Source organism: Eurosta solidaginis, chromosome 1, assembly GCF_040869045.1.
Source record: "Eurosta solidaginis isolate ZX-2024a chromosome 1, ASM4086904v1, whole genome shotgun sequence".
Lineage (NCBI taxonomy): Eukaryota > Metazoa > Arthropoda > Insecta > Diptera > Tephritidae > Eurosta > Eurosta solidaginis.
In genome coordinates, this window is record NC_090319.1 from 119,350,068 (window position 1) to 119,362,327 (window position 12,260).

General features: G+C 37.5%; 1 protein-coding gene across 1 annotated transcript in view; it reads right to left on the reverse strand.

The window, feature by feature from the left end:
- Nucleotides 1-10,650, reverse strand: part of Gmppb (GDP-mannose pyrophosphorylase B) — an 88,198-nt gene extending 77,548 nt beyond the window's left edge. The window contains exons 1-3 of the mRNA XM_067759748.1: nt 10,518-10,650; nt 10,117-10,435; nt 9,001-9,535 (exon numbers count right to left, since the gene is read on the reverse strand). Of these exons, the coding sequence (XP_067615849.1) occupies nt 9,001-9,535; nt 10,117-10,293 (712 nt within the window). The 5' untranslated portion in view covers nt 10,294-10,435; nt 10,518-10,650. The remainder of the gene's footprint in view (nt 1-9,000; nt 9,536-10,116; nt 10,436-10,517) is intronic.
- Nucleotides 10,651-12,260: the final 1,610 nt, after the last annotated feature.

Below are 12,260 nucleotides of genomic sequence, written 5' to 3' on the forward strand. Positions count from 1 at the left end.
GTTGAATAAATAACTCCACTATTCAATAATGCAAAATGGCCTTTATTCAAGTACTTTCAAAATAACACTTCTATTGCTCGACAGATAGCGGGGTTGGATTTTATATAAAGTGCCACGATTTTCAAACTTTTGTTGATTAGTAGGGGTAGAGGGGGTCCTTAAAATCACCAAAATGGAATCAGCAGCTCTAGGAAACTCTTAGTTTATGAAATATATGCTTTTTAATTTCCAAATTTAGTAAAATTTCAACTTCAGTCCTGCACTTAAGGGCTTGTGGAAGGTGATAGCCTGAGAGGAAGCGAAAAGAAAGATAGGAAAGAAGAGGCCCGTCCCGGTCAGGTGGAGTCATCTCCCACTCTGCGTAAAACCTCGACGCATCCTTGGACGTCGCTGTGACTCCTAAATTTAGCAACGTCCCCTTGGCCTGACATTTGTCGGTTGTCCGTTATCGTTCCATGTTCCTATCCGGTTCTGTCTGTCCTAGTCGCCCCACATTCATGCCCCCTCTAATGTACCAGTGCAACACCCACACCAATCAGTTGCTTAACTAGCCGGACATGGCTTTAATCTCTCACCCCATAGAAAAAACCAAAAAGATAAATAAACAAGGTGAAGAGAGTTTCGTTATAAAACTTCACAAGCTTAGTATATTTAGACAATAATATATAAAAAATGAAAAAAAAACGTGATAAAGGGGGAATAAAAAAATCAAGATCTAATCTAAATTAAACACCTAAACTTAAATATACGAATTCAAAAAGGTAATCTACCTTCAGGTAGGTATAACTTCAACAAATCTTAACGCTCTAAAATTTGATAAAATCTCTTAAATAACTAAACTAATAGGAACCCAAATAAAGCAATGATATCAAAAATTCAACAAAAGGAATTCAATGAAATCAAAAATAACTGCAGTGGACTACGAAATTTTGATGCAAAATAAAATTTAAAAAAAATTGAACAAAATGTGATCAGCCATAAATTAATATAACCGAACTTCAATGACGGAAGTTTATTACATGTAAGTTCCAAGGGATGGGGAATAAAAAAGGAAAGAAAAATAAAACGAAAAATAATAAAAATGTGCAAAGATAAAAAAAGGACTAAAGCGCAATGCAATATAAGATCAATTTATAAACTAAAATTCAAAAGTAAAATTTACTCGATTAAAAATAATAAAAAAAAAAGCAAAAAAAAATTTATGATAAATGATAAAACCGTGGTATATCGGACGACCCTCGTGCGCCGATAGCTTCTCTACCGCACTCAGCTTCCAATACTTTCAATGTTTATATACGTAGGCAAGTAATTTTTGTTTTGGTAAATATACCTCATCATCTAGCACTCACCGATCTTTCCTGTGACAGAGGCGCTTGCGTCGCGGAGAGGGTTGCTGAAAACAAAAAAACCTAATGCGCATACAAATACATATCTAAATGCTGGAAGTTGTTCCAATGCCCACTAGAAGGTAGGAGAGCTAACCAAAACTAGGTTGGAAGTTATTCGGACGCGCGGCTGCCGTCCGAATCAAAGGAAAATAATGTGCCCTAAATTATAAGAAAAAATGACTGTCTTGCGGCAAAACAAAATAAAGAAATCAATGGGGCCAATAAAGTGAAAACTAATAATTTAAGTTCAACAAAAATGAAATGGAAATAAAAACAAGCAAAATGTGAGATAAAAAGATGACGATAAAAGTGTTTAGCCTTTTGCCGGTGAGGAAAACGAAGAGTGATGCAACGGAAAGGGGGGGAGGTGATCAAGGGAAAAGATGAAAGGCAAAGGGAGGTGGAAAGAGGGATACAAAAGGCTAGACAAGAATACAGCTAAAATAAAATTTAATGTTTAAAACGAAACAACCCGAATTTAGGTAACAGAAAAAAATGTCTATTAAGTAAAAAAAAAAGGAATCGGGTGCGAAATAAAGAGAGACAAAAAAAACTTACTTTGAGGTAAGATAACAAGAGGTGTTTAAAAAAAATTGTCTTTCCCAATTTCATAAAAACAAATCAATTGAATAAAAAAAATTAGTTAAATGAAGCTGAAGAAAACATACAAATAACTGTGGCAAAAAAATCCGAACAAAAAGCAAAAGCACGAAAATCGAGTTTGGGAAAATTATAGAAAGAAAAAGGAGCTAAGCACAAAAAAAGCAAAAAAAAATATTGGAAGATTCCAACGAAAGGAAACAAAGGGCCAAGATCAGCAAAATCGCGATGTAGATAATAAAGCAATGGAGCAAAAAAAAAAATAATTAGAAAAATATGAGGAATTGAAAATAACTAAGGGAAAAGGAGAAACTAATTTAATGAAAAGGGCGATGACTTAGTCTAAAATTGATGTTAGGGCAGATCGAAATAAAAAAGAGTAAAAAAAAATAACTAACTTATGAACTAAGAAAATTAAAGAGTACTACGAAGAAACAAACAAAATTTCTGGTAATTGAGATGCAAACAAAAAAGGCAAAGAAAATTTAACTCTGGAAATAAATAAAGCAAATAAAACTACTTAATTTCAATTATAGAAAAAAGAAGATAGGTATTAGCGGCAGTGACGGCTCGTTTTTTCTCCCTCTCCTCGCTCTTCTCGCTCGTTTCTGGCAAGGCGTTACTTAGATATGAATGCTTGGTTGCTGTGGCAGGAACGTTTAGGAGCACCCTCATCACCTTTGGACGTGGAGTCCAGCACCATGCTTTCCCTTCCCTCCCTTGCAGTAGTTGATGTAGATACTTTTACCAAATTATTTATATGCATGTATTGTGTGAGTTTATGTGGTGGTGGTGGTAAGCCAGTTAATTATTCCGGTCCGACTGGCGGTTACCTACAGGGGTGTTACAACGTTTTTTTCTGAGAAACTAGCAACAAAAAAAAAAAAACAACGAGACGGGGGCGACTTGGGTGCAAGTGAACGAACTCTTTTAATTTTACGTGGTAGCTCGTCTTATTTAAACTTAAATTTCATATTACGATTTCAAATTCAAATTTCAAATGTAATCGAAATGGCGGGCACAAATTTTATTTTTTTCTTTAACTTACTTTTCCACACACCGTATGCAACATTGAGCGACATTATTAAAAGGTAAGCAATCTCCCCCCTCAAAACTTAGAATTTGACGTACATTTGTAAGACGAAAATTTCCAAAATTGAGTAAAAGGTCTCAAAACTTACGCAAAAGCAATTGCTCAGTTTTCACCAATATGGCCCATTATCATGATTCAATTACTAGAGGTTTGTTCTCCAATGATGACAGATCTTTGACACTCCCAAAGTGAAAAATCTGGACGGGTTACTTTTACGAAGTAAGGAAAACGGGGAATAATTCAATCCCCTTCAGCGAAAATTGTAGTAGAAAAGTATCTTTGGTAGTATATTAGTAAAAAAAAAAGAAATAAATGTAAGGCGCGATAACCTCCAAAGAGATCTAAGGCCGAGCTTCTCTTCCAATTTGCGTCGTGCTCCTCTTTGATTTTCCCTACAAATTGGCCCGACGGGACCTATGTTTTATGCCGACTCCGAACGGCATCTGCAAGGCAGATGAGTTTTCACTGAGAGCTTTTCGTGACAGAAATACACTCGAAGTGCTTGCCAAACTCGAAGTGCTTGCCAAACACTGCCGAGGGGCGACCCCGCTTAGAAAAATTTTCTTCTAATTGAAAAACCTTATTTCCAAAATTTTGATGTTGCTTTGCCCGGGGTGCGAACCCAGGGCATACGGTGTGGTAGGCGGAGCACGCTACCATCACACCACGGTGGCCGCCAGTAGTATATTAGTAGTGATAGCAAATTTGTAAACGCCAAAAGTTTTTGGGGAAATAATTCATTTTCTACTAAATATTTCGTGAACTGATAAAGTTATGTTGGTTTTGTCATTCTGTCAGAATTTGTTTGAAGAATGCTTTGCGTTAGAATTTTATTCAAAAATGTACTATCTCAAAATTTGTTTCAAAAACTCCCTATATAAGCATAGGTTCAATGCATTTTGACATAAAAGGGAGTTAATGAAAAGCATTGTGAGGTAAAGCGTTCTTCAATCTAGCTCTAATATATGGCGGTTTTGTGACAAATCCTGAAATGGGAAATTTTTGAAAAATATTTTTAGATAGCACGATTTTGAACAGGCAGCCGACATGGGATGATACTTTATTCAGCAGCCGTAATGAACTGACACAAACAAAAATAAAATAAAATCGCTTAATGTCTTAAAACTTTATATTTCGACCTTGACTTTGAAAGAAGAGTTAAGCTTGTGTGCGGTCCTACTACACAGGGAGTATTCGCCTTTTTATTCTGAAATTTCGGAGAGCTCTTTTCCGTTAACTATTCATGGAAGTGTTCCGGATGAACCGAAGGTCGACTTCAAATACGCGCGCAAAAATATCGACAGAGGCGTATTGACCTCGATAACAATAATTCGAAGGCTGAAATAAAAATTGTATTTCGTTCAAAAGATATTAACGAAAAACCGAAAAATTACACCGGGTTTTGTTGGCGGCCTTCAGTCGAGCTTATAAAAAATTACCCTGGCCGGTGGGATCAATGAGGTGGAAAGGATGACGAAGGGTAAGTGAAAAGGAGTCAGACGGAGCATAAAGAAAAGGGGACCCGCTGATAGCCGAAATAATCGAGCGGTCCAAGGTAGGGTGGGCTTCCTACGAGGTGTGTGCATCTCTACAGGAAGAGGAGATGGTTGTAACATCCGCCCCGCATCAAGGTGGACAAGGGTTGAGGGCCCCGACCCTTCACACTGAGCTAGCTGGGGGAAATCCACCTTGATTGCGCAAAGAGGCGGATTCACACTAGGTGTACGTTACAATAATTAATAATAACATATTAATTAATAATTGTCCCGTACACCTGTTAGAGTGAATCCGCCCCTTTGCGCAGTCAAGGTGGAATGTCCCCCAGCTAGCTCAGGACGAGAGGCCGGGGCCCTTAACCCTTGTCCACCTTGATGCGGGGCGGATGTGACAATCGTCATTATATTACCTTCAATACACACCCCTCGCAAGAAGCCCACCCTACCTTGGACCGCTCGAGTAATTCGGTTTCAGCAGATCCCCTTTTCCTCTGCTCCAAATGACTCCTCCTACCTACGCTAATGTCATCTTCCCCCTCCCCAACCGGTTAAATTTAGCAAAGCATTTTAGTTTCTTCTTTCAGTTCAATTTACTTCTAACATATTTATTTAAATTTCTTAAAACTATCCAAGGCTGTAAAAAGGACTTTGGTTCCTAACTAACCACGTATCTTAAATGTACATTGAGTTATTTAAAATGGAATATGTATACCGAGATTTTTACATTACTTACACTATTTATGAGGTGGGATCAAAATTAAAAGCGTGCAAAATGCCTTTGTACACAAAATCTTTTTCAGTGCACAACAACATTGCTACAACCACACGAAAATTGTCAAATTCATCTGCAAATATCTCCGGACAGAGATACAATTTTTCTTTTCCGCCTTCGGATTATTGTTGTCCACCTCTCTCGATATTTTTGGACGCGTATTAACAGTCGACTTCTGTTCTAGAGTACATTTCGTTATGGCATCTCCATTATTTACTAATGACATTTTCACGTGAATCGTGACTAGTCCGGTTTTTGACGTTGAACGATGAATTTTGAATTGGTTCAGGTTTCGTATGTTCATAGGTTTACGAAAGTGAACAATTTCTTGGTGTCCGTACTTTTCATAAAACCTATGTTCAGCCACACTAATAGATCGTGGCATAGTTAATAAATTCACAATAAAATTTAAAAAAATGTTCTAAGGAATTATGCAGTTTGGTATTTATCGGGTATTTGTAAACTGATTGCTTCCTATTTCTACTACTAATATTTTTCGAAAAATCGCAAAGAAACAACACAGTTAACGGATGTCAATTCGATTTGGGAGCAAAATGGCTGTAATTGTCAAAAAATGTATCAGTCGAGCAAACCTCTTGTGATTGAATCATGGCCCATTATCACATTTTTTTTTTTTGTTTTTTTTTACTTTTAATTAAATTTATGAATTTATTTTTATACACCCTTTATTGCGACGTTCACCTGCCATCAAAAATGGTTTACATAATACAAAAAAAGGAAACCTATGAGACTCACCAATTTAGCCGCTGTCTAGGGTATTGTACTCCGGTTCTTTTGGGTTACCGGTACCTTCAAGCCCGTTACTACGGTGCAGCACTAAACTTTTGGTTTAAATCTTTTAAAGAGAACTTTTTATGTTTTTCACTCACGGGTAAAAAGGCGTACGCACTCACTTGGATGTACTTTACATATGAGACAAGCCCTGTCATCGTTTGGCGATCGTACCTCATAGCTCGAAAGCCCTTCTTTCTCACCACTTTCACTCAAGAACGAAATACACCAATACATACAATCCTATTTTGGCGGTAAACGACAGACATAAACTTTTACGATACTAATTTCACCCACACTAACAGATACATATTCATACATGCACATCACGTTACTAACACACACAAGGGTAACTCCGTCGCTGTTAACGCACAGATACAGCGGTGTTCGGACTTTTGCAATGCAAAAATAAACAAAATAAAATAAAAATATAAAATCACCCTGGCCATTTTCGATTTTTCGGGGATGACGAAGGTGGACAGGGACATGTTGAAGATATTTATTTATTTATTTTTTTATTTATTTATTTTTTTTTTATTTATTTTTTTTATTTATTTATTTATTTATTTATCAGTCTACAAATTAAACAATTATACAGACCAAATATACCGACACTTAATTCTCAGATGTAATACACGATATAAACAACATAAGCAGTCATCAATTTTAAAGTAATATTCAAACAGTATTTAATTAAACGCTTGAAAATTTCAATTAAAAACTTAGAAGTAAGCAAAAGTTAAAATGTTGTAAATGTGTTAAAATGTACTCATGAAGGAGCTATTAAACAATAATTTATGAAATTGACATAAAGCAAATTAATAGTAGATAAAATATATACAGAATAGAATTTATACAAAGTAAATTTGATTGCATACATATAAAAATAATGATCACAACGCAATTTTGCAAACAAGTTTCAAGTAACTGGTACTTCATATTTGAAACAGAGGGTTGAACAGTATATCACGGTTTAGCGTTCTTTGCTTCATTTCAAATTTAATGTAGTTAAGAGGTATTTTCTAATACCAAGAAACGAGTCGCAGACGTCTAAATTTTTACAGTGTTTATTAAAATCATAATTCGACCTGCATGTAGCTACAAAAATTGATTGAAAATGTCTAGATGGAACGTTAAACTTAATTTCACCAAGCAAAAATGGACTATTTATTGACCCTCTTATTAATTTAACAGTAAATAAGACTCCAAGCAGCTCCTTGCGGCTCTGCAATGTGGGCAGCTGAATTAGTTTTAACCGGCTGCAATAGGGAGGAAGATTTTTAGAAGGATCCCATCGTATGTGTTTTAAAGCGAAAAACAAAAATTGTTTCTGGACCGATTCCAGCTTGTCAGAATGAACCTGATAACGCGGATTCCAAATTATTGAAACATATTCCAAAGTAGGTCTGACCAATGATATAAAAAGAGTTTTTGTAACGTATGGGTCATTAAATTCTTTAGACCAACGTTTAACGAAAGCCAAAGTACCTTTAGCGCTATTCACGCAAGATTCAATATGAAGTTTAAAATCGAGTTTTGGGTCCATTGTAAAGCCTAAATCAATAAAATTAGTGACTTGCTTGATTACATAGTCGCCAATTACATAATCATGGGATTGGAAGGACTTCCTTGTAAAACACATGAACTTACATTTATGTAGGTTTAGTGACATAGCGTTTACATTACACCAGTCACCTAGGCTATTTAGATCAGCCTGAAGACATGCCCTATCCACGGGTGAGCGGATAGACATTACAAGTTTGACATCATCAGCGTCCATCAACGGCTTGCAGCTCTTCAAAACACTAGGAAGGTCATTAATGAACAACAGGAACAAAACCGGACCAAGATGGCTGCCTTGAGGAACACCAGAAGTTACGTTTATGAACGGAGACCACCATTTATTAAATATAACTGTTTGTTTTCTTTCCTTCACATAAGAAGAAACCCAAGATAGAAGCAAAGGAGGAAATCCTAACCGATCAAGTTTGAAAAAAAGTATAGAATGAGAAACTTTATCAAATGCCTTACTAAAATCAGTACAAATAATATCAACTTCACAAATAGTCTTAAAACTGTGGATACAAATGTTGTAAACTCGAGCAAGTTGGGCACAGTTGCGCTGGATAATTAAATCCCTCTTTGCCTAGTTTTTTAAGCATCGACATGGCTATGCGGTCTAGGCCTACTGCCTTAGATGGTTTAGCATGAACGATGGCATCTTCAACCTCTTTGGCGGTGATATTTGTGCTTGTGTGCGCTCTGTTGTCCCGCCGTCTAACTTGGCTGGGAGGCTATTGTGCGTGAACAGCAAGGAGACGCAAAAGATTTGTAAAAGTTACGACGACGTCGGGGTTTTGGGGTCTAGCCCAGAATATCCCGTCCGATGCAACCATCCCTTACACATGACACACGGACAAGAGTTTGACCGTCCTAAAAAGATTATTTTCCGGCAAACGCAGCAAAACCATTTCTCTGGACCAGGATCGGGTACAGGCCCCGGATTGGGTTCGATACCTTCCCGGAGCAGAAGAATATGGTGCAGTCTCGCTGCAAGGATCTGCTTGGATGGTGACAATTTGTGGGTGGGACTCAATAAATTAAATGGGGTTACACTGAAATGACAGCCCGTGGTCGAGAAATACAGAGTTGCTCCGGTACATAGAACCGGCTGCCTTGGGAAACGGTCATACAAGTGGCAGATCAAGAAGCATCAAAATGTAGTGCTCCTAGAAAGCCAAGAGATTTGCCAAGTGGGGCCGGGCAGTTCAACCTCACCTAACCTATCTCAAGATTTCGAGGATGTATTGGTAAAACCGACAAACAACTTTAGGCGCATTATCTGCCATTTTTTATTACCTGTTAAGAAATCTTTTGGTTGTCCAATGTCCATCCAGAAATCTGTTAATTCTATTGCATACAACTGCCTTTCGTTAGCCATAATGGGAAACACTTCCTTTTCAATGGAAGTTGGTTTTACATCAATGCGCTCCAGTACAGATGGATTGAATATGTATATGCCGGCATTAATTTTATTGCTTATGAACTCTTGTGGTTTCTCTATAAAATTTTGTATGCATCCGGTTTCGTCATACAATACTACTCCATATTTGGATGGCTCTTCGACCTTAGTGACAATGATGGTACCTTCTTTACCATGACTTTTATGAAACTGTTCCAATTGTTGAAATGGAAAGTCACATATTACGTCTGAATTCAGTACATAAAATGGCTCCTCGCTGGCATTGAGTAAGTCCTTTGCTAAGGCCAATGGCCCCGCCGTGCCAAGTGGTTCGACTTCATGGGAAAATATTAAACTGACCCCTAATTTTTCTGCTTCCTGTTTAAGTTCTTGTTCCATTTGCTCTGCACGATATGAAACTGCAAGAATTACCTGCGAAGGATAACACATAAAGGTAATAGTCTAGTTGAGGGGTCGACTGCTAATACGCTACCAAAAATACCGAGTGTGGTGTCAAAAGACGCGTATTAATCTCGAGAACAAGAATCCGAAGGCGGAAAAGAAAAATTTTATCCCTGTCCGGAGATATTTGCAGTTGAAGTTGGCGATTTCCCTGTGGTTGTTGTTGTGTTCATACCCACAAAAAAAATTGTGCATCACCGTGGCGGTAGCCACGGTTATACCACACACCCGGACTTGGCATGGCGTAGCCCAGGGTTATTTTTTATAAGCGCGGCCGAAGGCCGCCAACGCAGAAAGATGTTCTGCGCAAAAATACTATGGATCCGACCCCCGGTTTCGGAGGTACCCGTGGGTCTTTTTTCGGTTTTTCGTTAATATCTTTTGAACGCGTTAAAATTTTTATTTTCCGCCATCGGATTATTAATACTGATGTCAAGACGCGTCGTTTGACACCTCTCTCGATATTTTTGGTAGCGTATTAGCAGTCGACCCCTCAACTAGACTATTACCCACATAAATGTATACCATGAATCACTTATTTATAAACTCACTTGCGTACATCCAACACTGACTAATGCTTCCAATTGATGCACTAAAATTGGTTTGTTTGCAAACTCCACTAATGGTTTCGGTGTACTTAGTGTCAAAGGACGGAGCCGGGTCCCGTAACCACCTACAAGTATAAGAGCGCGTGAACCTTTTTTACTTGACATATTTGTGCCGCACATTTGGAAATGCTTTTTTTCTTTTTGATTTTTTATCTATTCTTTGACACGTCGCCCTTTTATTTACACATGACTACGCTAGCGATATTTATTATACAGGCAGCAGAGCTGTCACATAGCAGCAACAAGAACTTTTACCAATTGGCTATTAAAAAATAGAAAGAAATCAAGATGGTTTTTTTATTAATTATCAGATAAACCCGCACTGATAAGAATATAGGGAATACCTTCCACAGTTACATTATTCCTTTTATTTACTTTACGTTTGTTTTTTCATAATTTTCGCCAGCAATAGCCTAAAGGCCCAAACACATCTCGTGTTCCAATGACACATGAACCAGATACGGATAGAGATTTAAGCCGGAGTCATTGGTGCCGTATGTCGTATCGCTGTATCCGTATCCCTAACGTAATCAGCTGTTTATCGTTCCGACGGTAAACCAAAACCCAATTGGTTGGCTACGATACGGTTACGACCTTAGCGGCACCAATAATCGATTGCATTGATTCTCATAACGACATACGGCACCAATGACTCCAGCTTTAACCCATGGTTCAATTATGTACAGGTTGGCTCATCTCATCAGCTGATTTTATTTATGTCATTGCATGGTCGAAGGGATTGTCAAAAGGAGATGGCAAACTCAAAATGAAACCAACGCATTGGCAACGTTTTACTTACACATACAAAAACTGCTAAGTTTTACGTTTACATTCCATACCATTCGCACCAACACCAATACACCGATTTTGACAATTTGAACAGACATATTTTGTTGCTTTACAGATGAGCCAACCTGTATATAGTTGAACCATGCTTTAACCATGATAAAAAAATGGTGGTAGTTCCATTTAGCGTGACGTTCGCCACTTGCAGGGACAATGATAATTTCACCAAAAACAAGCTACCAGATTGAAAACTGTTACGAATTTTTCTAAATTTGATCGATTTCATATTAACGAATACGTCTAAATTACTTTCATAGTTACTTTAAGTAAGAAAACAAATGAGCCTGCTTTGCAAATATTTTAATACGAAATATCAGCATAGAAAAGGTTTGTAATAAGCTTTTCGAGCTCCCGAAAATTGTTTTGGTAAAAGAAACATGGATCGAAGTATGCAAAGTAAGGGAATATAGCCTTCTTAATTGTCAGTACGTTTGCTCAGAACATTTTGACAAACATACACGTTTGTCAAATGCTCGCTCAAAGGAGGTCCTTGAAAACCGACACCGCAATTTCTTGATAAATTATTTATTTTTATTTATTGTATAATTCAAGCCTTACGCTTTAGGAGGGAATTGTTAAAAAATTTTTTTTGGAGAACATTACACTGTGGCTCTGCAGGTAAGCCACTAGTTATGAGAGTGTTTCTGCCCGTTGTACCAGGGGCAGCACCGCCTATCCACATTATGTGCCCTTTTAGCATTGGCATAGATGTGCAGACTTTGGAGGTACACTTTTTCTCAACATGCCTTGAGAAATATCCATTGTACGGGCATGATAATAGGGCCATGCTAGAACAACAGGATTTTTCGTGTATTTTTTTTTTCTGTCTAGGGTACGGTTGCCAGACGTACTGATTTAGGCAGGACAGTACTGAATTTTCACTCGCTGTCCTGAATTTTCACAATTCGCAATTCAGTACGCAAATGTCCTGATTTTTTACAATTCTGTCCTGATTTGTACTGATTTTTCTATCTCGACATATTTAATCGCAAAGCTTCTGAAGTTATTTCACATGATTAAAAAAATTTTTTTGATTTTCATGATCAGAGTCGCCCTGTTGTTTTACAAATGTTCTATTCCACTTCGTTATCATACACATACCCTACAAGGCACGAAAATAGTTTACGTGTGACTCGCTTTCTCGCTCTTACCTATTGTGTTTTCGACATTCCTCGCTCGATGTTATTTACATTTTTAAGTTACTTCATTAGGTATATTTTCGTTATTGCTAACCAAAACAT